The 27,500-nt window shown below is 44.5% G+C and overlaps 3 protein-coding genes across 3 annotated transcripts in view; 2 read left to right on the top strand and 1 right to left on the bottom strand.

Moving 5' to 3' along the window:
• The window catches only part of LOC115537244 (tomoregulin-1), a 13,520-nt gene extending 11,517 nt beyond the window's left edge, over positions 1–2,003 (top strand). Inside the window, exon 11 of the mRNA XM_030349011.1 lies at positions 1–2,003. This exon is cut by the window's left edge and continues 44 nt beyond it. Within this exon, the coding sequence (XP_030204871.1) occupies positions 1–41 (41 nt within the window). The 3' untranslated portion in view covers positions 42–2,003.
• A 2,914-nt stretch (positions 2,004–4,917) lies between these two features.
• cavin4b (caveolae associated protein 4b) lies at positions 4,918–11,613 on the top strand. Its single transcript, XM_030349013.1, has 2 exons — positions 4,918–5,682; positions 10,286–11,613. Exons 1-2 carry the CDS (start codon positions 5,332–5,334, stop codon positions 10,850–10,852), a joined length of 918 nt encoding a protein of 305 aa, XP_030204873.1. The 5' UTR covers positions 4,918–5,331; the 3' UTR covers positions 10,853–11,613.
• A 512-nt stretch (positions 11,614–12,125) lies between these two features.
• dnah5l (dynein, axonemal, heavy chain 5 like) overlaps positions 12,126–27,500 on the bottom strand; it is a 74,864-nt gene continuing 59,489 nt past the window's right edge. Inside the window, exons 76-98 of the mRNA XM_030349012.1 lie at positions 25,278–25,445; positions 24,974–25,078; positions 24,735–24,848; positions 24,276–24,452; positions 23,834–24,028; positions 23,508–23,663; positions 22,836–23,018; positions 21,680–21,850; positions 20,595–20,846; positions 19,822–19,948; positions 19,342–19,463; positions 18,910–19,059; positions 18,391–18,555; positions 17,906–18,120; positions 17,719–17,774; positions 17,386–17,507; positions 16,133–16,283; positions 15,465–15,664; positions 14,469–14,657; positions 14,204–14,336; positions 13,909–14,117; positions 13,404–13,625; positions 12,126–12,829 (exon numbers count right to left, since the gene is read on the bottom strand). Coding sequence (XP_030204872.1) covers positions 12,608–12,829; positions 13,404–13,625; positions 13,909–14,117; positions 14,204–14,336; positions 14,469–14,657; positions 15,465–15,664; positions 16,133–16,283; positions 17,386–17,507; positions 17,719–17,774; positions 17,906–18,120; positions 18,391–18,555; positions 18,910–19,059; positions 19,342–19,463; positions 19,822–19,948; positions 20,595–20,846; positions 21,680–21,850; positions 22,836–23,018; positions 23,508–23,663; positions 23,834–24,028; positions 24,276–24,452; positions 24,735–24,848; positions 24,974–25,078; positions 25,278–25,445 — 3,804 coding nt within the window. The 3' untranslated portion in view covers positions 12,126–12,607. The remainder of the gene's footprint in view (positions 12,830–13,403; positions 13,626–13,908; positions 14,118–14,203; positions 14,337–14,468; positions 14,658–15,464; positions 15,665–16,132; positions 16,284–17,385; positions 17,508–17,718; positions 17,775–17,905; positions 18,121–18,390; positions 18,556–18,909; positions 19,060–19,341; positions 19,464–19,821; positions 19,949–20,594; positions 20,847–21,679; positions 21,851–22,835; positions 23,019–23,507; positions 23,664–23,833; positions 24,029–24,275; positions 24,453–24,734; positions 24,849–24,973; positions 25,079–25,277; positions 25,446–27,500) is intronic.

Raw genomic sequence — 27,500 nt, forward strand, 5'->3', positions numbered from 1 at the left:
TGGGCCACTTCCCCTCAGGGACCTCCTCTAGGATGATGTAGCCTCTCTTTTCTAAACCTTCCTCTTTTCTGACTTATTATAAACAAATCTTTCGTACCACATGGACAGAATTGCATTTTTATTATCTTACCCATTTTGTGCCTCTTTGGTTTGTTTTCATTTAGCTTTTTTCTTAAGACAAACCTGTGGCTTTTTCTCAAGTTTTGAAGGGGCCTTATTTTTTTTATTTTCTTGTCTTTTTTATATTTCTTTTTTTTCTTCACCTGGATGTTTTCTGATGGCCGTTCTCACTTTTATGAAGGTACTTTTTCAAGTGGACTAAAAAGGGAAGCGTTTTGTCTCTTAAAGCCGTGTTCTCCTCCATCCTGTGTGCGACGCAGTGACCTCAGCAGCTGATAAGAACACAAAGTTGGTCTTTCAAAACAATCTCTCAATATGGTCGGTTTTCTCATTTCCTGTTCCATCCCGGCCTCCACTTCCTGTCTGTGTTGTCCCGGTCTTGTTGTCGGGGCGGCTCTGTGCTCCTGTTTGCGCCAGAGGACATTTTGGATCCAAACCAGCGCTAGCCCCGCCATTCCTCCCTGAAGAATACCGAGGTATTCGTGAACAGCCTCATGAATATGAGTATTCTTTGCTCCCTAAATTGGAGTCACCCGAGGAGATGAAGTATGACCACTTACTCCGAGAGATGCCTACTGTTCTTCCGTTGTCATGTTAACAAACTAAATCGTGTTGGTATTTTCCAACCCCATCTGTACTTTTTCTATCCAAACAATTTGGTCGATGATGCATTCCAACCTCAATTGAAAAACCCGTGTGGCTCTCTTGGTATGAATGAGCTGGCTAGCAATCGTTTGTTTCTATATGCATATCTATGTACACCACTCTGGAAATAGTAAAACTCTCCAATTCCAGTTACAAAGGGTTGGTTGCCATTGTATTAAAGCCATAGTTTACCTGAAGAGGACCCTGACTGCAATTATGAAGTGCTGCTGCTGATAATACGAAATGTTCCCCATCATGCCCAAGGTCACGGAGTTACTGCTTCAGACGTTGGTTGCTAGGAAAACAGATATTTTCCAAGGGTGGAAAATTCCAGGAAAATGTTTTTCTTTAGTTTGTTTCAGTTTTTTTGTACAAGACACTCCTGAAAACCAAAATGCTGTTTTTACTACGACTAATAAGGTACAAAATGACATGTATAGGTTGTTTTTATTCTAATTTACGCAATTTTAAATAATGCCATTCCGGAAATGGGATTCCAATGTGTTTTTTGACAAGCTGATTATTTAAATGACTGTTCTTTTAGTTTATTTTTGATATCATTTCTAATGGCGGTACGAAGTATCTATGTTGTTGTCATACTGTGGTCAACGGATTAGCTTCTATGTGGATTGGATTCCCATAAAGCATCTTAGCACTAATGTCTAGCCCTCATCTTTTAGTTAGGTTGGTAAATTATAAAGACCCACAGAAATGGTTCAGTGGTAGTTCCTGAACATGGGAGATGTATCCGCAAGGAGTTGATGTGTATCAATTTCAGCATCTAAATGTACCAACTAAGATTGTGGCAGGTTCTGCTTGTAGATAAATGCTATGCTAGCTAATGTTATTTAACACCACTCAATTCTACAGTTAGTTTGGGAAAGTGATTATTAGGCCTACCGCTTGAACGTAACCACCTAGTTGAACTCCCCCCCCCCCCCCCCAGAATACTCGCTAATTAGCTAAACATTTATTGACTATTTTAACAGAAATCTGAATTCTGAATGGATCCTTTAGAAGCTGCTATACGCCGGTGGTGATTTGTAAACCTGCTGATAGATGGGGTTGTTGTTCTTGGTGGTGTGATGCTGCAAAGGAATCCTGTTCCTCTTTTTACTGTAGATCTTGGGTATTGCATGAGCCAGTAAAGTCTTTGGTTAGAGATTAGTGATGTAGTTGAGCTAGAATTAAATTATGTGTTCCAATAAAGTGTGTCATTTGGTGCATTTCATTATGAGCATATGTTTCCATATTTATTTGTTGTGTACATTGTGTATATTTAGGCCAATTTATATTTGCTTAAATAAGCAGGGTTCATCAGCCTTCATACAACATTTAATAATACTACTAATAATATAATAATGATAATATTATTCAATAATAAAGAGAAACAGAAGAAAAAGTCCTGTTTTCCTCAGCCCCTCATCAAAAGATAATCAGTATATCTCTGAAACATATTCCGGTAAAAAAAATAATAATTCTTGCTACTTCTTGAAGTTGTCCGAAAAACATGAACATCAATCAGAACTAAGTGCTATTGCAGTATGTTATTCTTCCCGGCCATGTAGCAGGAATAGACTAGACTATTCCTGACGATACGTAACCTTATGTGCGCTTTGTGGTCCCCTCGCTGTTGGTTTGGTTAGCCCCCCAACATCTGGGGAGCTCCCACAGCAGTGGCTTCAGAGAAAGAAAATGTATGCAAAATAAATACTTGGTAGATATTGAAGCTTGCACACAAGTTATTTCGGTATCAAAAACATTTGTTTACGTTTTTATCAAGGGCAGACATCTGCATGAAAGTTAGAATAAACTATAGAATTGCTCCACCATCGGAAGTGAAGAAGAGATGGAAAACAAACGCACCCTAGGGGCTCCGGGGTTGCTCTACCGTGTATAGGTGTGGTTATGAGGGTAAATATAGAAATGACGACAGCATAATTATAGACAGCAGCTGGTGGAACGGGTTTAGAAGGCTGGGCAGTCCCCTGCTGTATTTGATCATGTAACCCCCTTTACACATACACACACACACACACGGGTGCAGACACATGCATGCATGTGCAAACAAACACATGCATGTGCACACTTACACGCACACATAAACCTCTTTTTCTCTGTTACTTTTCTTTCGTCTCTGTGCATTTGTTTTAAATCTGTGGTCTTTGGTTAAATCCATCACGACGATCTACTATTTATCAAGCAAATCCATCAAACCCCACGTTCTCTCTCCTCTCTCTTTCTCCTTCTCTATTAACTCTCTCTGCACGAGTACATGTACACCATACAGACCATAGATGAATGTCTGCATTGCTCACGATTCCATCGCCCTAATCAACACAAACGCATGCACACGCACACATACAACATGAAGTTTTGAAACACCAATCCAGAGATGTGACATAAGAAAGGTGAAATTATGGCATCCATGTATTTTGTGTATTGCCATGTATAGCACCATGATGATATACATATATTTATTTGTATCTACGCTACCGTTCAAAAGTTTTGGGTCACTTAGAAATGACCCTGAAAGAAAGCACTGTTTTTTTAAATTAAGATAACAATAAATTAGTCAGAAATACAGTCTAGAAATTGTTAAAGTGGTAAATGACTATTCTAGCTGGTGTATATACATAGGTGTACAGAGGCCCATTCCAACAACATCACTCACACAACGTTCTAATGGTACATTGTTTAGCTCATCGTGTTATAAGGCTAATTGATGATTAGAAAACCCTTGTGCTATTATGTTAGCACAGCTGTCAATGTTTTTTGAGGAAAACATGAAATTGTCTGGGTGAGCCCGAACTTCTGAACGGTAGTATATATATACAGTATATATATGAGTGTGTGTGCGTGCGTGCGTGCGTGTGTGTAATCCAACGCTGCACCTAGGTCCAGAGTCTTAACACCAGACTAACAGGGCGTCCAATCAGCACCACAGTCATTCCTTTCCTGCATCTGTCACCCCGACACAAGCAGACTGGGAGGGCCTAGCTCATACTGGGAATACTCAGAATCTCACTCGGAAGAGTGTGGAGGGAAAGGTGCAGTAGTGCTGTAAAGCCTTGTATACTACAGTACAGTGCAGTATCAGGGTACGTTAGTCAAATGTAACTCATTATTTAATGCATCCGTAATGAAAGATCATTATTTTTGATGGGCTTGTGTGCCTTAATGAACAGAGCAAACATGGGGTGAAGGGAGGGCATGCCATGTAGCTTATAGAACCATAGGTTGGGTTTGAAACATCACTACAACATGAATACCTACATGGTTAGCGCTAGCATGTTGAGCCACCAAGACACCTAGTAATATTTAATTAAAATGAAAGCATGTGCCGAGCCTGACCAGACAAGTGGATTTGACGATAACATTTCCGAGTAGAACCATGATTTAAACCATGGTGCTTGTTTGCTGGGTCATGACATCCAATACAGTGGCCCCAGGGCCCTCAACCTTGGCACGCAAGCAGCAAGTCAGTGGAGTGCAGGAGAGATGAGTGATGGAAGAGTGAGAGTAGAGGACTAATGGAGGGATGGATGAGGAATGAGTGAAGAGTGAAGAGAATGGGGGGGAGTTCCGATCTTCTCCCAAACAGGAACAGATTTAATTTGACCCTCTGTTTATTTTTAGCTTCAAGTGCCAGAGATCCCGTTTCAGGCTTTATCCTGCCTCACACTCTTTCTCTCACTCCCTAGCTCGTGGTCCATCGTTTGTTTTTTCATCTTTCAAGTTGCTCAGTTTGAGGACCATCGTTACCCTGTGATGCCATGGACACATTTCTACAAAAATGTCTGAAGTTTTGACGTTTTTAAGTTGTCTTTAAACGATAAGATAAGTCATTGACCGTCATAAGCACAGACAAACATATCATCGATACGCCAAACCTGTCAACCGGGTCATGAAACTCAATGGGGGTTGGGGGACAAACGTGGGACTGGGCATCAGGTTCATCAGGGGGGAAATAGACGACTGAAACTGAAACTTTATCAAATGATCCTTGAATGACACGGTTCCCAAACCTAACACACTCTAACTCTATGTCTATCTCTCACCATATCCCATTCTTCTTCCTCCTACTCTCTCTCTATTCTAGTTCTCTCCGCCCCCCCCCCCCCCCCCTCCAGCCCTATTAGGTGGTTGGGGTCTGTGCTGATGACCGGGGCAGTGTCAGGTTGAAGCAAAAGTTCCAGAGGGTCGATCCTGTCCCCCTCTCCCTCTCTCCGTCTCTATCTGCCTCCCTGAGGAGTCGGCTCCTCTGGTCTCTCTTGTGGATCTCCTCCCTGCTCCTCTTCTCTGGGCCTCCCCGATGTCTTAGCCTTCCACCTGCTCCCCCTTCATCACCAGACCTCCTCCGATCCCACCCTTTGGCGTGGGATTCCCCTCCGAGACCAGCACCTTCTCCAGACCCTCTCCTGCTCTTCTCTCCGTCCAGAACCTTGGCTAGGCTTGTCCCTTTCTTTACCCGTCCCCCCCCGCCCTGAGAACAGGCCTCCCCAGCCTCTAGCGAGAGTCCCCCCGACCCGGGCCCAACCGACCCGACCAGACCCGACCAGGACGATGACGGAGAAGCTGGGCAGCGTGGAGGACGCCGGCGGCATCATGGCGCTGCTGGAGCGCGTGGCGGGCATCATGGACAACGTCAACGCCACGCAGCAGCGCATGGAGGAGCGGCAGCTGGAGCTGGAGACCACGGTGAAGAGCATCCAGGCCGACGTGGTCAAGCTGACGGGCGAGCACGCCGCCACCAGCGGCACCGTGGACCGGCTGCTGGACAAGACCCGCAAGGTCAGCTGCCACATCAAGGATGTACGCGTCCGCGTGGAGAACCAGAACCTGCGCGTCAAGAAGGTGGAGGCCACCCAGGCAGACCTCCTGGCCAAGAACAAGTTCAGAGTGGTCATCTACCAGGTCAGAGCCGCTTGTCTGTATGTCTGTTCTTATTATTAGAATTCAAAACGGTAAACCTAGTGTTTGACCGTGGTCTGTCCATGATCTGTGCATCTTGGCTCGATTCAAAAGGGACCTTATTTAGTGTTTAGTCCATAAAGGCTGTTAAAAATGACAAGAAGATTGAGCTTTTTTGCTGCAAAACATTTGAAATATTGTTGAGCAATGAGGGAGACGCCGGCTGGTATTGTGGGCCTGGTTAATTTTAGCTTCCCGTCCAACTGTTAGTGAAACTCTATAGGGGTCTCCAACTCCAACCAACATCCTAGTTTCAACATTAAACAAGTTAGTGCAGGGATTCCTGTGAGTTCTGAGAGAATCATCTATGGTGGATTTGCAGTATAGTCATTTCTGAGCGTAAAAGAAAGAGTTATTAAACAGTCGATTAACCTGAGCAGAGCTATCTAAATACTAAATTTGGTTCAGGCTAGTGCTGAAATAGCAACGGGGCCCCTTGAGGTTTGCAGACTGAACACACACACATACACACACACATACACACACACACATTTTCTGGTGGCTTCATTTTACTTTGGCCTTCGGAAAGCAGCTGCTTGCATATGTTGGTGACCTGGTTATTTTAGCCCTGGCATTACCCAGGAGGGACGTCAGACCCTCTGAAAGGCCAGCCCATAGATCTAGAGCACATAGAACAGACTTGTATCCTCACCACAATTCATTCATTAATCTCAGGGTTGATACACATTTTGACATTGATGAGCATTGATTTGAGGTTATTCCACAAATGTTGTTACATAAATAGTTTTTGTGTGGTTCAGTCAGATTTTGGGTAAACCTCTTTTGGCATTAAAGATTTTTCTTCAATGCCAAAAGCATGAGCATCCTCAGTTATTAGGAATTCCATTATGGAACTGGAACAAGTAGCAATAGTTTAAAGGCATAGTATCTTTTAATATAAAAATCTCTATTCTATTAATAATCTTAGCTGAGCAGCTAGTCAGAATTAAATATAATATTAAACACTTTTATCCGTGCAAGTGACTTTGCCAGCTGACACACCGAGTTATTCTCAGTGTGTGCATCTGAAACTCCAGCATCTCTTAATATAGTTTCCTAGTCTCCCGCCCTTCAACTCCTTTCTCTCTTGTATCTCGTGCTTGTTAATTAAGTAACATAAGGCATGAGTCTAATGACGAGACGTCGATAGTGGTCGAAGAAGCTGTGCTGCCAATTTGGCCCATGGATAAGGGAACACCAAAGGTTGTGTCACTGGTGGCAATACGTTGTCATGGGGATGTTATGATGTCAAGACGATGCTAGGATGTCACAGCCGTTGCTCCTTGTTTTGATGGCAGCCATTGCTGGATATTGTAATCGATTAAATGACTACAAAATGTATCAGATGAAGATCTGCGTAATCTGTAGAAACAGGTGTGCAATTCAACGTTTGCTCACTTGTATTCTGGTATACATGATAGATGGAAACCATGACGTTTCATAGGCCACCCACAAAAACTAGTTTTGTCTTGGTTTCAGTAAAGGACAAAAGAGCTGGATAAGCCCTTCATTTGCCTCAGAAGATTGGCCTACTAAATCAAACAACTAAATAGGGAAATTCATCATCAGTATTGTGAACCTCTATGTGGACACACATCAATTCGGGGGAGTCTGGTCTGTAACAGATACTACAAAGTTGTCTCTATCACCTGACTGAATTAGGGTCCCAAGGCCTTGCCCTACCTAAGTCTGGCTTGAACTAATGTTAACATTAGTTATTCATGATAACTATGTTTTTCAACATATGATTTCCTACCTTAACGATTCAGTAGGCATAATGTGTAGTTTATTGTAGCTGAATCTACTAGTGTATATTCGTATTGTTAAATGCCACCCCTGTATGTCTATATTAACATTAACTCTAAGATTGCGGTAAACAGTTATGTTTAAATGTATACAGTATTCACATGTAGGCAACTTAAATGTGGGGTCAAAATGCAAAGTGCATAGACACAATCAGCTGTGACAGAGATGCGATTTCTTGTCGGTAGGCATAATAGATTGTCTCGCCATAGCATGCCCAATGCCTCTGGTGTGTGTAGCTATGTTATGACTGCAAAGCATACAGTCAAATTTCAGCATATCACTGTTAGTATCAGGTGTAGAATAAAGTGCCTAGCATGCACGTAATCATATATCCTGGTATGTTTCCTAGTCATTTCGCATGCTAGCTAGCTGGCAAGGCTTGCTTCTCAAAGTGTTGAGACACATTTAATTGATTAATAGATAGAGTGACTATACCTACACCTTAATTATTAATTATCAAGGGTTTATTTGAGAACATAGAACATTGTTTTTGGTATGGTATGCTACATATGGCTCAAAATAAAAGTGCTGGAGGAAAACCAGTTCATCTTTAAGGTACATGCTGCCATCATCTGGGTAACCTGAACTCAAAATCTGGTTGCCCTCTATTATTAGAATCTTTGAGTCGGTGGCCCGCCTATTCTTTCCATTCCTGTTTCCTAACTCTGGAATCATGGAAACCAAATGTTCATGTTATTATTCCCCTGATAAAAGACTGGGACATTGAACATTCAACCTATCTGGAGAATAAGTTTAAGTTGCTCATAGTTAGCAATGTATTTAAGCAAAGTAAAAAAATATCTTTAAGTATAAGCTAATTTCCAATCTTATATTGACTAAAGCAATTGTAGCCTGATTACCTTTATCTAATTTTGACAATGCTACTGTCTGCAGGCCCTGTATTAATTTAACAGAGCTGTGTCAGGGATTTTCTAGCTTGCTGGTGATATGTTTAGCTGTACATAGTAGGCCTACCATGGCCTCTAGTATTAGAAACAGATGGTGCAGTGTATTTATAGAAGTAGAATTAAGAGTTGCAATTCTACATCCAGTTAGCACCCTTAAATCATTGAAACCATGGAAACATATATAATTTGTAAGCTAGCTGCAAAATAACCATTTTGACCAAAGCGAATGCATTTATGTTGATCCAGTTTGTGAGTTCAAACTAGTTATTTATTTAACAAAGAATTAGCTGCTCCAGAGACATATTTCATACTATCGTAAATGACCATTGTGATAACCATCAACTATCTGATGGGACAATTCACTTCCTTTCAAGAGCATCGAAGGTCCGATCCGCAAGCTAACCAACAGAAACATTAAACAGTAATGAGCCACACCTGCCAGCAAGCCACTAAAACAATTCAAGGATGGCTATAAAATCACTTTGAATGTTTGCTGTGTTGAGACCTGGTATCTGTCGAGTGAAATATGTTTTCAAAGGACCAGGGCAGCGAAGAAAGCATGGCCTCTGCAGCAGGTAGACCAGGATGGTGAGACAAAGAGGCATCTGAGGAGAGTGTTACGACACAACACCTGCCGTGTAACCATGCTATTGTCCTACTCTCATGTTATCACCTGTTAATTAACATGGAACCGGAAGGGCAGTCGCTTAATTAACTTACAATATGGTTGTAATACATTATTAACTAATTGGATGGAAAGGGAATCAACTGCGGGATTTGCAAACAGTTGCCTATTGAGGGAATATACTGTTGAAGAAGTATTTCTCTGTGGACACGTACAATTGCACATGCCACAAAAAACGTAAACTCCATATCGCCCTAATGTGATCAACTGTTAGAAATAAACTGGCCAATATACCAATGAGCAAATATACCCTAATCCACGCCAATCCTAAAAGTTCCACAATCATTTAAACCTGTTGACAAAGACTTTATTCTGTAAGCCTTGCCTTGGAAATCATAATATACAGCAACAATTGGTTTAGTGTTTTTTTTTTTACATACAAGCAACAGGCAACCATCAGTTAGCATGGCGACTTGGTACCTTCAGTCATGACATAAATCAGAAAGAAAGTCTCAACAGCTTGAGATATCTCCAACACTACTTGTGACCTTGAAAGGATCATCCTGATTCTTACAAGCACATCCACTAGTAGTAACTTGTAACTAGGGCAAATCATAATGATCGTATTATCTGTAACTGAATCACAGGGTCTTGGATAACATTCTGGATGTGGCAGTTGGAAAACGATTGAACAAATTCCAGGCTGCAGTGGCTCCTGGCCACCAAATGCTTTCTGAGGTGTCATGGCGACAAGATAGTTGTCGCGTCGTCTGATTTGAGCGTGTGAGAGGAAACAGCAGAGGACTGTAGTCTCACAGTGGTCTTCAGTTTGTATGCCTGTTCGAAATTCCTTTGGTTATGATGAAGTCATGGACATTCAGGATAGTGGCTCACTTGTACACCACACATGTCATATTCCAATGAATGGATGATTGACATTGATCAGCCATCAGTAGTCAAAGAAATATCCTCAGGGTCTTTGCGCATAGTGTCTCCAGAATATAAGAACAAAGAGATATGGTAAGGTTCCTATCAGTTGCTCTCATGGCTGTGTAGATTTCACAGGTTCTCATGTTTCTTATGAAGGATCACATTTCGCCTCACTATCTACGCAATGTTACAACATACTGTCACTTATGAATCCACTCTCTCTCCCGCAGTTTCTCATGTTGCTTTGTTTTCTTTGGGCTGTTTCCTCCCCCCCTAGGGTGACCACGAAGTGAAGTCCGTCGCCCCCGGCAACGAGCCCTCCGAAGCCAGCGGCGGCAGAGCTAGCTCAAGGGCCGAGGTGGAACCTGACAAGTTTGAGCTGCCTCCGGAGTCTGACGAGGAGTACATGGTGGTAGAGGAGGCAGACTCCGCCTCCGTCACCCGCGCCAAGAAGACCGGCCTGACCCGCATCGAGAGCTTCAAGGCCACCTTCTCAAAGGAGAACATGAGCAAGACCCGTGAGAACCTGGGCACCAAGGTCAACAAGCTGGGCGAGCGCATCGTGACGGTGGAGCGGCGCGAGAAGATCCGCCAGTCTGGGGAGCGGCTGAAGCAGTCTGGAGAGAGGTTCAAGGAGTCCATGGCCAATGTCCCTGCCAAGCTCAACCTTAAGAAGGAGCGGACAGTAGCTGAGGGCCAGGAGGGAGCGGAGGGAGGCGCCGACGGAGCCACACCCGTGCCTCCGCCCAAGGGCCGCAAGGGCAGCCCAGACAAGGAGGCCGCGGACGGGGCCAAGGCAGAGGCGTCCGAGGTCCCCATGTACGACATGAAGCAGCTGGCGTAAAGCGCAACGGCCGATGCAACAACTGGGTGTTGTGTTTCCCTTGGACTATTGTGACAACGAAAGAGAGGATGAAAGTATGTGTTTTATGGTCGATTCTCCCTGGCCAAGCTTCGGAAATGAAAATATTAAATGATCTATTTTTCTGTACAGTTGAAAGAAGCCTCCAGTTAGAAAGGAAGTGACATTGGGCCGGTTCAAACATCCGACTGGCGGCAACGGCAAGAACGGACACCCACTGAAGTATAGGTCTACCATAAGGCGTTGTTATTCTTTCAGACATAGTTCTAGTCTCTGTTCTGATATGTGTCTACAGTTGACATTATGGTTAATTTATTATTATTAAATATTTGTTAATTTTTCGTTTACAAACTGCTAATTAAACAAATACAATAACAACAGAGAGAGCGAGAGAAAGAAGCATCTGGAGTTTGTCAAAGGTTTCAGTTGTTATTTTTTATGTATGGTTGAACAATGACAAGATGTTAGAGCTTTAAACAGTTCTAATGAAGAGTGGGTAAATTATGATGGTATATGATGGGAATGTTGATTTTGTCAGGGGGCTGTAAAAGTAAAGTTTTGCACTCGCGAAATGTGAAAGATAGAATGCATTAGTTATTTCAGGTTGCAATTATACATTTAAAAGCTGTACTATGAGGAATTTGTAGGGAACTAATTTGGCTAGTTTTTCCGAAAATTACAAAGATAAACTGTTATGGTAAAATAATGAATACTAAGAATAAAGACTAAGAACATGTTACATATGTGATGTGAAATATCTCGACACTCTTAATATTGTTTTGCTGTATAAACAGCTCGTAAAAATAGATGTCTATAACTATATTGTAAGAATGTTTTGAGTTATTATTTAGAGTTTGCATGCATGCATTTAAAAATACACAATAGTAAATATTAGGTTTAGGGTGTTTTTGGTCGGATAGATGAGAAATTATGCAGATTATTATTTCTTAACCTTTTACCCAATGTTGTTTTTAGGGCATAACACTGACTACACGGTTCTCATTGAGGAACTCAGCAAGTTCTATTTATATTTTGATTTTATTGCTTATCAAAACCAAACCTATTGTATAAATGTCCCTTCACTTCATCTTCAAATGTAAATGTAAATGTATCAAACTAAAAATAATTCTGATCTATTTTTGATTAAAGTAAGTAAGGAATTGTGGTCTTTTCAAAGGCAAAGGCAAAGCTATTCTTACTCTGTCAAACCTGATCAAAGTACAATGGACACAAGTGAAGACTTCAAAGCTTGATGCTTATAGTAGTAGCCAACCCTTTCTTTAGGTTTGCATTTATTAAATAGCTTTACAAATGCATCTTAACCAGGCTTTACACAGCTGGTAGTACAATAAACAGGTTAAACTTGGTATTATACGAAGGGTGACTAAAGATCCACCATTACTTGACTATTTGGAGAATAAAGAGTATATATTACGTATAATACTACGTATTATTGTTTCCATACAAGACTTTTTTTCGTCTTGACCAAATCATTAAAGCTTAAAAAAGTGAAATCGATTAAAGCCCTTAAATAAAATAGAGGAGAACAATTAATTTATGAGGTACTGGAAATTATGGATATTGTGTTCAATACGTATAGATACGTATATAAAGTTCAATCGACAAATAAAAGGAATGTTTTGCGGCGCTGAAGGGAATAAATATGAGGCGATAAACTGCTAAAGGGCAGCCCCATGGTAACGCTCATGGTGGCCCCTGGGGGGAGCTGGCGGTGGATCACTTGCAGTCACAGAGCAGCGCGGTGCCGCGTAGCGTCCAGTGGTCCGGCTGCTGGCTGGTGCGCAGCGCCAGCTCGAAGATGTAGGTGAGGTCGGTGCGCCGGGGCTTCTTGTACACGGGACACGAGTACAGGTTCACGGAGGACGGCGCCGCCGGCCGCTTGCTGTCGGCCGTGCTCACCGCGTACACGTGCACCACGGGCAGCGGCGTGAAGAGGACCTGGAATGAGGTCAGAGGTCAGGGGGTGAGGGGTCCATCGAAGCGTGTTGCAGGTGAATGACGGGGTGTGTATGTACACTACTGTTTAAAAGGTTGGGGTCACTTAGAAATATCCTTATTTTTTAAAGGAAAGGACAGTTTCCTTCAATGAAGATAACATTTAATTAATTAGTGCGGACATTGATCATCTGGTAAATGAGTATTCTAGCTGGAAAGAACAGATTATTTATGGAATATCTACATAGGTGTACAGAGGCCCATTTCGAGCAACCATCACTCCTGCATTCAGATGGTACATTGTTTAGCTAATCATGCTAAAAGGCTACTTGATGATAAGGAAACCCTTTTGCTATTATGTTAGCCCTGCTGAAAACTGTTGAATAAAGTGTTGGGTGAAGTGTTTTCACGGAAAACATGAAATTGTCTGGGCGACTCCAATCTTTTGAACGGTAGTGTATATGTACCTCTCCATGTATGTGAGGAAGGAACTAGTAGGATAGGGGACAGGAGTCGAAAGGTTCCCGGTTCGATGCTCAATATTCAGTTCACCACACACACGTAGAAACACACAAACCTTTTGCGGTGACTCAGTGAGCCTGATGTTGCGTTTGTCCCATCCGGCTCCGTCCAGGAAGAGGCCGTAGATATAGACTCCGCCCACATCCTCCGGGGGCGGGGAGGACACGTCCTCCCTCATCATCCGGGTGACATCGTTGCCGAGGGCCACCGTATCCAAGGCCCAGCCCTTGGAGAGGTTGGCCCGAGTCGTCTCCTGGCGCATGGCTGTCAAAAAACCCTGGAGACGCACACACACACACACACACACACACACACACACACACACACACACACACACACACACACACACACACACACACACACACACACACACACACACACACACACAAAAAGGATGCATTTTTAGTTAAGGTTGACCCCTGTGATTTGATAAAACATTCGAGATCCTGGAGACATATTGTTGCATCCCTAGACCACAGTTGTGAACCCTTAATAGTCCCATTTCAAGCCGTGGCTCTTGAGACAGCGCAGCTGGATGAGGCCACCGCGAGCCCACCCACCTGAGGGTTAAAGAAGCCCGTCAGCCAGAACTGTAGGGGCCGTCCGTTGCTCATCCAGCCACTGAACTGCTGGTTGCGGTCCAGCAGCTCGGTGAACCAGAAGCCCAGTGTGGCCGAGTCCCAGCTGAGCTTCAGCCACAGGGCCGGGATGCGGGCGTCGTACATGCAGTCCAGGGCGTCCCGCAGGGCCTCCGACATGATGATGGTGCCTGGCAGTGAGAGGTGTACCAGGTTAAAGAGTGAGGGATAACAAAGAACGCATGGAGCTGGAGCGATCTAGAGGGAGTAAGCTCACCGTCTATGGCCAGCTGGAGGTCAATGAGCGTGCTCCGCACAATGCTTATGATTAGCTGCATGCGACCAACCTCCTGCTTGAGGAAGATGTTCATTGGCTGGAGCAAACCCATCTTCTTGAGCTGGGCTTTGACCTATCGACCCAACATCGGACTCAGTGAGATTTATTCAGTGTTGATATGCTATTAATACGACCATTAGGTACACGGTTAGAGTTTTAACCAGATTAAAGGCTGTCAAATGTTTAAGACAACTTAATTGCTCACCTCATGTGGCACATAATCAGGTGGTAGCTTCCCCAGCATCTCACTGGCTAGCCTCTGAGCTGTTGCCTCCCTGGTTTCTCCGGACCCGCCCCCACTGTCCTTTGGTTGGATGTTGATGATGGTGATGAGTATCTGATTGGCCAGATTTGTCTGGTAGGTGATGTCGGCATTGGGATGAAGCCCAAACACCTGGCAAATGACAGATGGGAGAAGAGGTTTTCAGAATAACATTTTTACACCCCCAAGAAGGTTTGCGTTGTTTCTCTGTATTTCAAAGACTCTCAAGATAAACTCTGTCTCAAAATAAACTGCCAAAGCCCACAATACACTGCTTATTATAATATACAAATTAACATCAACCAATTTAAACTTTCTTCAGATGGATAGACCTTATTGAATCCCCTATCTCTTCTGACAATCAAATATTAGGCAGTGTTTCCCACAGAACAGGTAGCAATGTGTGTGTGTGTGTGTGAGTGGGGGTGGGAGATTAGACATGGACTCTTGACGGGGGGGGGGGGGGGGGGGGTAAGACGTGGAGTCCTGACGGGGGGGGGGGGGGGGGGGGGGGGGGGGCGTAGGCGCATTGAGAGGAGGCGCGGGCCAATCCGCTGTCAGTGCGTCTGCATTTATCAGTGATACGCGCACCATTGGCATGTATGTGCGCTTGTCTCTTTGTGCGTGCGTGCGTGAACGAGAATGAAAGGGAGAAAGAGTGCTATGCGGAGATGAATGAACGGAGCGATATTTATATGTCAAAATCACGTAAAAAAACAACAAAAAAACCGAATCAATTTGTGGCGCTCGGTGCTCATTCTGTGGCGCTGTGCCTCACATTGGTCTATGTATGGGTAACACTGTTAGGACTGTCAGTAAAGATATGGACTTTAGGTCTCTCTTGTCAGCGTATACAACAGTGATGCCGATGACTCCACCCAGTCTGTGGCTGTACGCCACTGGAAATCAGCCGGTGCCAGAGGGGGGATAGACGCTGACCTCGGGCGTGTCCGCTACGGGCATGGTCTCTATGTGCGCCTGGAAGTCCTGCACCGTCTTGGCCAAGCCAGGGATGCTGTAGCCCTTGTAGAAGCAGAACTTGTCGGAGAAGGTGGTCTCACTGAACCACACGCGGGTGAAGGTGTTGAGCAGGTGTTTGTCCAGGTCGTCCGTCACCCGGCCTCCGTACAGGACCTCCCCTGGAAGACCCGTCAGATTCAGGGTTAGTTTAGGGATCCGGGATTCTCCACTGGTGGTTAATGAGGCTATCGTACTACCAACCTTTATCTTTAGGAAGAAGCCAGTGAAGTAACCAATGTTTCAACGTTAATTCATGTTTTGAATGGCTTACTATTTAATGGTGTTCAGCCCCAATTGAAGCAGCTTGTGTTTGCTCTGTGTTTTTAACAGCAAATTAAGGTAAACTGTTGATTTAATTTCAGATAATGATTATTACTGCATTCACTAATGTTACTTAATGGTTATTTAATGTATCCTTAAGTTCAGTCCCTGATGATAAGGATTACCGTATTGATTGTACAAGATAATATATTGCTTATTTCTCTGTACTGCATGACTGAGTCACAGCAGGAAAACCTTTGAAAACGTTTGAGAGCCAATGGCTACACTAGGTTAGGTCAGACTCCACTGGGTGGATGGAGCCTCACCCAACATGTAGCGTATGCAGGACCAGTTGACGCCTCTCTTTGGGTCCAGGTCATCCAGGTGGTTCTGGACAAACTGCATGCTGGAGTAGAAGTCTGCCTGGTTGAACTCGTAGGGGATGTTCCAACCAAGAGGACCAAACTTACGACGCTCCTACAACGCGCGCGGGGGGAGAGAGATAGTTACACACAGATACAATAGGGCTTTAATCCAAATGCATCATGGGATTTTACTTGATGCGATACGCCGCCATTTTGTGATGAGATAGACGAGAGAATTGTAGTACAGCATAAGTAAATATGCATTACGCAATATAATATATGCATGCATAAGTAAATATACCGTAAGCTTAGCTCATTAAAAAACGCTGTGGCGATTTCAAACATAACAATATCTTCTCATAATGTGCATTGAAAACACAATTAACTACTAATGACCAAAGCACTACTACCGATACAATTTCTATGCAACTATACTTGGAGGTCAAATGGAGGTGGTCGATGCCATCTAACGTCACGATGTACAAGCCCTGTGCAGAACAATGTTTCTGCATCTTGGGTGTGCTTGTGTGAGCCCACTAGAGCCCTCAAGTCATCATGGACTGGCCCCACTCTCACATTTCTAACTTAGCATGAAGAAGCAGCTCTTAGTTTGCAAACTTTGCATGCACCACAGATCTGGAACTAACTTCAAGAACATGAGAGGTATGCCTCAACATTTATCACAATTATTTTGCATCATTTAATTCTGCTGCAGCTATGAATAAAATATGATATTCCTGCACTACATTTATTCTCCTATCATCTTGCATATTATATTTTTCCTGTTTTCATCTTCTTTAATCTTTTAATGATTGTCCTTTTAATGTTTTTACGATTGATTTATTCTCGTAGTTTGAATGGCCTGGTATTATTAGGGTGCTATATCAATAAACGTGCCCCTTTGGGTATGAGTTCTGCATTCAACCCATCTCTAGCAGCAGTGCCCGCAGATAGTAGATAGCTGTATGGACCGGCAGACAGACAGACAGACAGACAGAGGGACGGGCAGACAGAGAGACGGACAGACAGACGGTGGTGTGCAGGAAGACTAAAGAGTACAGCAGCTAGCTGTATAGACAGGCAGACAGACAGATTGTCAGAGAGATAGACAGGTACTTGGACGGTGGTGTGCAGGAAGGCCACAGCGTACAGCAGATAGCTGTATAGACAGACAGCAGTCAGACAGACAGACAGACAGACAGATAGACAGGTACCTGGACGACGGTGTGCAGGAAGGCCACAGCGTACAGCAGAGGTTTCCACTGAGGGAGGTTGGAGACCTCCAGCTGCTCCTGGGTCACGCCCCCATAGGTCCTCTTCAGTCCAGCTTTCATTCCTGACCACGCAACACACAACACACAACACACACACACACACACACACACACACACACACACACACATTATACAACGTGTGAAAGAAAACACAAAAGTCCCATAATACAGTGTGATGTTACAGAATATCATTGAAAACACATGAATAGAATGAAGCTATTTGAGAATGAGTGAAGAATGAGTGATGAATGAGTGAATGATTTCATATTTTACCAAGCGGAGGTTCGTTGGTGAACTTAATTGCCGACTGGAGGAATGCGATGGGAAACCTACAATGCAACAAAACCGGTGTGGTTAATATGGTCCTCCATGTTGATTGTGTTGCATAAACGGCCCCTTGTGTACGAGGGATCATGAAATGGATAACCAGTCATAGTAATGACGGAAGCAGTGATATTACTTGGGGTGCACGTCGGTCGTTAGCCACACGCGGAAGCCCTCGTGCACACTCTCTGTTGGCATGGTGACGCTGTCCAAGAGTTCTTCCAGGAAGTCCAGACCGAGGTGGCAGTTCTGGAGGAGGAGCCAGCCGCCGTCTGTCATGCTGCTGGCCAATAGACGGCGAGCGTGGATCTCCTGGCCCTGGCCCATGGAGATGGGCCTGCATGGTGCCCCCTTGAGTTTGAAACAATTTGACAATATAATTTGTATTTTTTAATAAATTAGGAATTATAACAACAAATAACTGTACACCAAAAAAATGTAATAAAAAACCGTTCAACCTAACATGTTTTTTTTCCAAAACTGTTTAGCAAGAAGTATTTCAACAAGTGTGACAACGATTGTCTAAAATATAATCCAATTCTTTGTTCTTGACCATCCCACCGCTTTGCCCGCTACTTTCAGTCATCCACCTATCCATCCACCTCGGCGCCTCCACCCCACCTTATTCCTGGCCAGCCGCTCGATGTTCTCTGTGGGGTCAGAGCCGCTGGAGAGCAGACAGACCATGGGGGTTTTGCTGTCGCTCTCGGCCCACATGGAGTCCAGGTCCAGCACCAGACCCTCTGAGTACTTCGGCCCAAGGGAGTCTGCGATGTAGCGACGGGCCTGAATGTAGCAACACATGCACACATTCAGAATGTACCCTTCATCTTCCAATAGAGATCCCCTTTGCAAATGATGCACAGAGATATATAATCTTTCAGACCACTTTTACCTGTGCTTATAAAATGTCTCATTTGAGATTTATTTGGAGCGGCCAAAATTTACATTAAGGGGATTATGCTGATGCTTTTATCCAAGTCGACTTACAACCTGCTCTACCTCCTGAGCTACTGTCGCCCCCAAATTCATATTTTTGAAACTTATCCCACCTGAGCTATGGTTCTGTCTGGACTGGATTGTACCGGATCCCCACCTGTGCTATGGTTCTGTCTGGACAGGATTGTACCGGGCCCCCACCTGAGCTATGGTTCTGTCCGGACACCAGCTGCGGATCAGAAGGAGTTTCCTGAAGGTGTCGAGCAGGTCCTGGTAGCCATCAGGCAACGTGGCGTCCTCTGGTGCCGATTGGTCAAACCAGTTCCTCCAAGCACGTTCATTAAGGTTCACCTGAAACCCCAGAGACACAAAGTACACACACACACACACACACACACACACACACACACACACACACACACACACACACACACACACACACACACACACACACACCGTTTATTACAAATACATAAAACGCACACTTTGACCCAAGATCTGGATCACACAGGCATCTATATGATCAATGCTATAGTACATCACAAGCCTAGTAGCGAGATGCTACAGCTTCATGTGATGCAGCTCACTAGCCTATATTGCTAGATGCTATAGCTGTATGCTAAGAGCAGGCACCTGTACGAGGAGTTGTGTGAAGGGGTGCAGGCTGGACAGCTGAACCAGGTTGAGCCAGGTCATATCCAGGATCCAACGCCGGGGTTTAGGTTCAACCGAGTTCAGGTCCAGGGAGGCCCCACCTGCTCAGTGAATACCTCACTGTTAGTATCACACATGGTATACTACAGACTACCATTATCCCACAAATTCAGTTTGTTAGCAAAACAACATTCTATTTATTATCAAGTCAAATTCAGAATCAGTGTGGGATGGGGTTCGAACCAGGAATCCTTCAGCTGGGGGTCACCCTTACAATTGCAAAGTCCTGCTCATAGCACCAAAACATTCTTTCTAATAAAGTATTTATTTTCATTACTTTACACAACCCCTTAGTTCCCCTTATTCTGACTTGGTCGCTCTTTGGCCAATAAGCTGTCTAGCCTCAGTTGGAGAATGTGTAATGTAATGACAGGGTAAGGGGGGGGGTGGTACTCTGACCTTTGATGAAGGAGTGGAACTCGCTGTGGGAGATTTTGTGGGCCTGCAGGTCGGTCTTCAGCGCCAGCAGCAGGGTGAAAAGGAGCTTGTCACTTTCATACAACCCCCTGGAAGTGTAGCAGTACACCTGGAGGGAGCGAGACGGGAGAGGATGCTTCAGTGAGGTGAGGGAATGGGTTTATAGATTAGTAAATTCATTATGTATAGTAAGTCCATTAAAGGTTGGGCAGGAAATTTATTTGAGAATCATTTTTTATTCTATTTTTGGAGATCCTCTTGACATCCCGACATCAAATGCATATTCAATCATTTTATTCAGCCAGAATAAAACGATAGGATAGCTGACTAGTCTGTACCTAAGTGGCTGCCTGGGCCAACTTTGCAAGTGCACTCATTGCACATGAATGGAGTCTTCAACACAGCTAGGGAGACCATTGCTATAGCTAGCAAGCAGGTCATGTGTTTCGGGGAGTGGCTTTGCGATGTGATACCTTAGAAATGTAGCGTAGCTTCTTTCTCCAAATTGCAAAACCCCATCTTTAAATTCTTTTATGATTCTGAATACTAAGATGGATTTGTATGTTGTTTACATCGTAATAAAACGTATTACGTATACAGAAGTAAACAGAATAAACATTATCATTCTGTAATCCGGAAACAAAGTATTTACAGGAAGCTTTCACTTCAATATAAACAAGAAAGACTCTATAACCCTATTTAAAAAATTCAGTTATATGGATTATCATTGGTCAAAAATGATAAAAAATGTTAACCTGATAGGTCAGGAAGTGAATAATGTTGTTGATGCGTTTGGCTGTGAGCTGTGACTTGGTCGAGTTCTCCATGGACGAGTCGAATATTCCAAGGAACTGTCTGAGAGAGGTCTGGTACATGAGGTTCACCAGAGACATCTCAACAATCAGGAAGTAGAGGATGCTGCCTCTGGTGGCCACCGGGCGGTACTCCTCCCTGGCCTGATTGATCTTCACTTCAGTGTCTGCAGCGATGGTCAGCTTCTCACTCACCTAGGAACGAAAGGTTTGGAGAGGAGAGGGGCAGAGGATGAGAGGAGAGGAGCGAAGGAGGGGAGGAGAGGGAGGAGGACTAGAAATAAAAGGAATGTTTCGTGATAGGGGTTGTGGGGTTGCTATAGCACTGATCTGGGAGAGAAAGTAGAGATTGAAATCTAAATTTAGAGTTTTGGTGTCTGAGGGTTCTGTCCAACAACCGACCTTCTTTGTGCAATCGCTGAATTGCTGCATTTATTCATGTGTAAAACATGAATAAAATATACACTTCCTTCCCGAGTGCCCATGTGGGCTTGGTGAATGAAGCCATGAAGACTTGCATTACTAAACATATAACCCCTAACCCTGATGGTGGGTGTTTAATGTTCTGCCTACAAAAAGGAGCACCCTAAACCTGACACATTTAGTAATCTAGTTCACCACTTGCAAGGAATATGACCTATTTTTGAAGAGGCTTATGTCAAATGTGACGGTCGGTGAGTGAAGGGTTCAATACCCTGGAGATGCCAGACCTAAACATGAGGACTCAAACCCAGTTTAGTGGTGGTGTTAGTGGTGGTGTTGGTGGTGTTAGTGGTGTTAGTGGTGGTGTTGGTGGTGGTGTTGGTGGTGGTGGAGGTGGTGTTAGTGGTGGTGGTGGAGGTGGTGTTAGTGGTGGTGGTGGTGTTAGTGGTGGTGTTGGTGGTGGTGGTGGTGGTGTTGGTGGTGGAGGTGGTGTTAGTGGTGGTGGCGGTGGTGGTGTTAGTGGTGGTGGTGGTGGCGTGGAGGTGTTGGTGGTGGTGGTGTTAGTGGTGGTGGTGTTAGTGGTGTTGGTGGTGGTGGTGGTGTACCTCCTGGGCGGTGGCCTGGGTGACCCTGAGGACCTCGATGAGGGACTGGTCCTCCACCAGGGAGCCCTCTGTGCTGGTCAGCCGGTACAACAGCCGGTCCTCCAGCTCCTGCATCCTCCTCCTGTTGGACGTGACCTCCTCCAGGAGCTTCACCCGCTCAGACTCTAGCTCCTGGTGGAGGGGGAGGGGGAGGCAGGGAGGGGGAGGCAGGGAGGGGAGGCAGGGAGGGAATGGAAATGGAGGAAAATGAGAAGGGAGACTATTCATGCATCTGATCTAGCTAAGGCTCTTCATAAGCTCCTCAGTAGTTAACTAAAGAGCTAGCTAACTAACCAATTAAGGAAACCCAACACACTAAATAACCAACAAATTAATTCAATTACTCGATAATCAAATCATCAACTGACTAACCAACCAAACGAACAAACTAACAAACATGTTTACTACCCAAACTAGATCACTCACTAAATGATTAACTCACACTATCACTGAAGAACTCACTCACTTTCCAACTTACTCACAAATTCACTCCTAGCTACCAAACCCACTCGCTTACAATCTCCCTTCTAACTCACTAACTAACTCAGTGGGTCTCAGAGTACCAGACTCCCTCACTCACCTGTTTAACTAACTCAGTGGGTCTCAGAGCACCAGACTCCCTCACTCACCTGTTTAACTAACTCAGTGGGTCTCAGAGTACCAGACTGCCTCACTCACCTGTTTAACTAACTCAGTGGGTCTCAGAGTACCAGACTCCCTCACTCACCTGTTTAACTAACTCAGTGGGTCTCAGAGTACCAGACTCCCTCTCTCACCTGTTTAACTAACTCAGTGGGTCTCAGAGTACCAGACTCCCTCTCTCACCTGTTTAACTAACTCAGTGGGTCTCAGAGTACCAGACTCCCTCTCTCACCTGTTTAACTAACTCAGTGGGTCTCAGAGTACCAGACTCCCTCACTCACCTGTTTAACTAACTCAGTGGGTCTCAGAGTACCAGACTCCCTCACTCACCTGTTTAACTAACTCAGTGGGTCTCAGAGTACCAGACTCCCTCTCTCACCTGTTTAACTAACTCAGTGGGTCTCAGAGTACCAGACTCCCTCTCTCACCTGTTTAACTAACTCAGTGGGTCTCAGAGTACCAGAATCCCTCTCACCTGTTTCTCTATGAGGATGACGCGGCCCAGCAGCTGGTCCTCCAGGCCCGTCTGCGTGACGGTGAAGTCCACCACGGCTGTCTTGGCGCTGACCTCGGGGCTGTAGGCCGGGTTGGCCAGCTTGGTGGTGATGTAGAGAGAGAAGCCCTGCATCACGTCCACCTCCTTGTCCCCCACCTTCACCTTTAGGGGAGAACGAGGAAGAGGAGGGACCAGGAAGAAGAGGCAGACACAGAGAGGGAGAGGAAAAGGAGGAGGACGGACCAGGAGGAGGAGGCAGACACAGAGAGGGAGAGGAAGAGGAGGAGGACGGACCAGGAGGAGGAGGCAGACACAGAGAGGGAGAGGAAGAGGAGGAGGACGGACCAGGAGGAGGAGGCAGACACAGAGAGGGAGAGGAAGAGGAAGAGGAGGAGGACGGACCAGGAGGAGGAGGCAGACACAGAGAGGGAGAAGGGGGGGGATCCGAGAAGAAATGATTTTATTCAGTTGCTCAGCCCAAGCCAGAAACATGAAGCAAATCGAATGGTATAAACACAATGCAGCAACCAATCACTAAATAAACAAATAATAATAAAAATATATATTTAGATAGCTCCAGGACGCTATAGCTAGCGTTGTGTAGCGTTTTTTTAGCGTTGCCATGGCTCCAGCTGTACATCTGGGCTCTACCTTATAGGTTGATCCAGACTTGATGTAGTTCTTGTCCAGGATGTTGTCCAGGACGGGGTCCAGCTCCTCCCCAACGTCCTCCAGGAGCAGGGGCCTGCCGAGGGACAGACTGTCCTCCAGGTGGGTGCGGAAGTACTTGTGGTTGAGAGAGGTCACCTGAGGGCGAGGAAGGGTTATGAGGGGAGAACGAGGGAGAACGGTCAATGGTAACTTTGAATTCATGTAAGACCACAAAAGTAATCAAATTGCAAGTCATTAGTTTGGTACAAAGGAATAGCAATGAATACCAAAGAATGGTACAAAGGAATACCCTCTCCCTCCCTCACCTGCAGGCTGTTATCCGCCTCCCGGTTCTTGACCCAGATCTTGCCCTGGCCCTGGGGGTCGATGAGCAGGGGGTAGCGTGAGGCCTTGGTCACCACGATGCCGTTCTGGATGGACAGGTCGTCGTTGGGCAGGCCCTGCAGGCTCCACTCCCCCACCGTGGTGCTGTCCACCAGCATGCTGATCACATTCACGTCCTGTTGGGAACAGTGTTGATTATATGGAGGTTCATCAGTTAGTTAGTTAGCTAATCCACTAGTGAGATATTAATTTAATTTTAACTCTAAGTTTATTTTGATGTAATTAGTGGGCTCAAGGTCTCTGCTATATTAATAAAAAAAAGGGTTAGGGTTAGTTATTAGTCAGCTGGCTAGTTAGCTGATCCGCTAACTAGTTTGTAGCTACTGTGAGACAGTTGTTACTGGCCAAAGTTTAAACTCCTACGTGGCTGAAGGGAATGTGCTGCTGGCTCATCTCCGTCTTCCACAGGGAGAGCATTAGGTTCCTGAACTCCTGGTTGAAGGGGCCGGCGTAGGAGAGGAAGCCAGTAGCTAGCAGCACATCTCCCACCAGACGCTCAATCTGGCTCTGGAACATCAGGCTGCTCTCTGTCCAGCGCACCTGACCCGCACACAGATACAGACACACACACAACACACAAACACACACGGATAAATGGATGGCTGTGTGGATCAATTAATTTGTGGATGGATGCATCAGTGAATAGATGGATGGATGGATTCGTTTTGGAGGGATTGCCCCTGTCCAACTACATTTCAGCTGTTCTTGGACATCATTTAAGATGTACTTCACACTTTTTCCCAGGATGAATTGAATCCCCTGGCATTACAGGCCTCAGACAGTACATGGGCAGAGGCCGGGGGAGAGGAGTCAGTGCTGCACCTTCTCTCCCCCCAGTCCACCGATCAAAGCCGTGGCGGTGGTCATCTTGGTCCTGCAGGCCTCAGCGCCATCCTGCAGCTCCTGCTTCTCCTGCATGGCGGAGTCATACAGCGCCTACAAGAGGACAGTTGAATGTAAAACATGTACAGACATATTGTGTTCACTCGGATTGCAGAAACACATCAAGACATCTTTGTTTGAGTGTGTGTGTGGTGTGCGGCAGTCGTGTGTGTCAGTACCTGCACAGCGTCCAGCTCTTGCTGCTTAGCGTCTAGTTGTGCCTGAGCGTTAGATAACTCTAGCTGGGCCACCACAAGACGGGCCTCCTGCAGAGCCAAGTTAGCCTGAACACCAGCAGAAACACAGGCAGCAAGCAGAGAGGCAGAAGGACAGACAATACGCAGATAGATGGAAGAACAAAAAGACACACAGGGAAATACACAAGAGAGTTAAGGGGTAGACAGACAGACCCGGATAAAGGATACAATGCGGGGCTTGTGTGCGTGTGTGTGCATTTGTGCGAATGTTTGTGAGCGTGTGTACCTTCAGGGGTAGCACTTCCTTGTTGATGGAGAAGAAGTCGACCATGGCCTCAGTCCAGGCGCAAAGGCCGGCCACGTTGCCACAGATCCTCTTGGCCGACTCCAGGTTATAGTCCTCCATGTCCAGGTAGGGGGCCAGTAGCTCCACCATCTCCTCAGTTATAGTGTCCTGCAACCAGTTTTGGGCAAGTTACTTTTAAAAAGTAATTAGTTACAGTTACTAGTTACTTCTCTCAAAAAGTAACTAAATTAGTTCCTCAGTTATAAATTATAAAAGTAAATAGAACCGCAAGCGGTGAATAACGGGGTACAAGCAAAATGAAAAGTCAAGAACACACTAATGGAAGATATATAAATATGACAAATAATTATGAAGGAAAGATGTTGATGAAGATGTTCCACTTAATGCAATACTGTGCCTCGCTGTGAGCTGCAAAGCAATGGCCGAATGTCATGTTCAGCATGCTATAATCAGGATTCGAACTCTGAACCTAATGATCACCTGTACAAGGAATTATCCCATTGAGGCACTGATAAACCTGGACTGCACCCTCATTCACATGGTCAAAATGTCTATTGATAAGCATACAACATCCAGAAACCTCCAAGCACACATTTCTCAAGTGAATTAAGGGCTTTCTTAAAAGCATATACCTGAAAAATCTTTGAAATTCTGGGGAAATTAAACCTTTGTAGTCAAGAACACTAACGGAAGAAATATAAATATGACAGTTAATTATGAAGGAAAAATGGCTAACGAAGAAGTTCCCTTAATGCCATGCTGTGTATTGGCAGACCGATTCTTGGAAACTAATGAGCCGGAATGTTGCCTGATGAATTTCAGGTGCTGTTCAATGATTTGTTTCTTAAATGAGTGGCAATGACAGAAAGTCATGTTCAGCTTGTTCATAATGCTCTAATCAGGATTCGAACTCTCAACCTAAGCACCACCAGTACACAGCATTATCCCGTTAAGCCACTGACATTGCTGAACTGCATAAAGCCTTATTCATATCGTGAAAATGTAAATTGATAAGCACACAACATCAAGAAAACTCCAAGCACACATTTCACAAGAGAATTAAGGGCTTTCTTAAAAGAGTACATATCTGAAAAATCAACCTAAAATTCATCCTCATTAGGTATCCACCTAATGATAGCCTTATGGTAGTTATACAATAGCAACATTTTCATATACTGTAGGTAGAATGGGTTGAGACTGTGGACGTTTGGCTTTTCCATGAAATTGTGGGAAAAGTAAACATTTTTAGAGCAGAAGACCAGGGTGAAAAAGATGCATCTGATTTGAGAGATTAATATGATGAAAGAATTTTGAGTCCAGGTCGATCTAGTAAGGAGAGATAAGGCTAGTTCATATTTTTTTTAAATAGCGCCATCTTTGGATGCAGTACCAACATTTGGGTTTATTAGTAGTGGGGGGTATTGGTATCCACCTGATAATAGGTGTATGTTTTTTTTTTTTTTTAAATGGTCATATAAGAAAAATGGGCTAACTGCTCCAACTTTATTGGCCAATATTTCTCAAATGGAACTAAGTAAAGCAAATTCTGTTTGATGATTTTTGTGAGGCTTGGTCTAAAGATTTTATGTGGCGAATGAGTGAATTTTTTATTATTTTTGTAGCCTGTGAATCTTTTTATCATGTTTAGCAGGGTTTTATAAATGCGTCTGATTCTAGAGATTAATATTCTGAAAGAAGCTTGAGTCCAGGTCAATCTGGTGAGGAGAAATAAGCCTAATTCATGATTTTTTACAATAGTGCCACCTTTGGGGGCAGTACCAGAAATTTGTGGGTAGAGCGGGTTATTGGTAACCATACCTGAACATTTCAAGAGTTTTCGACTTAAGGTATATGCTGCAGTAGGACTTTTACAGAATTTGGGGGGAAAAAAACACGTTACATAAACAATAGGGGCCAAGCAGCTTCGCTGCTCGGACCCTTAACTAGTAACTGTGGGAAGTTACTATTGCTCCACTACCTCTGATTGGCTTACTATAAAATGTTGTCCACACACACACACACACACACACAGACTTTTCTATCTCTACTTATTTTCTACTTATTGAATGAGAGTGTGAGAGAGATCGAGACCGATGCAAAGAGTCAAAGAGAAGATGAAAGCCCGACAGACAGACAGGTACACGGAGCAACAGAAGGGTAGAACCAGATATATGTGACAGAGAGACAGGCAGATAGAAAGAC

This window comes from Gadus morhua, chromosome 23 (genome assembly GCF_902167405.1).
Source record: "Gadus morhua chromosome 23, gadMor3.0, whole genome shotgun sequence".
Taxonomy (NCBI): domain Eukaryota; kingdom Metazoa; phylum Chordata; class Actinopteri; order Gadiformes; family Gadidae; genus Gadus; species Gadus morhua.

Excerpts from the sequence above, each read along its gene's own strand:
- cavin4b (XM_030349013.1), top strand. The coding sequence starts at position 5,332 with ATGACGGAGAAGCTGGGCAGCGTGGAGGACGCCGGCGGCATCATGGCG. Across the intron at positions 5,683-10,285 it reads TCAGAGTGGTCATCTACCAG|GGTGACCACGAAGTGAAGTC; the intron begins GTCAGAGCCGCT and ends CTCCCCCCCTAG.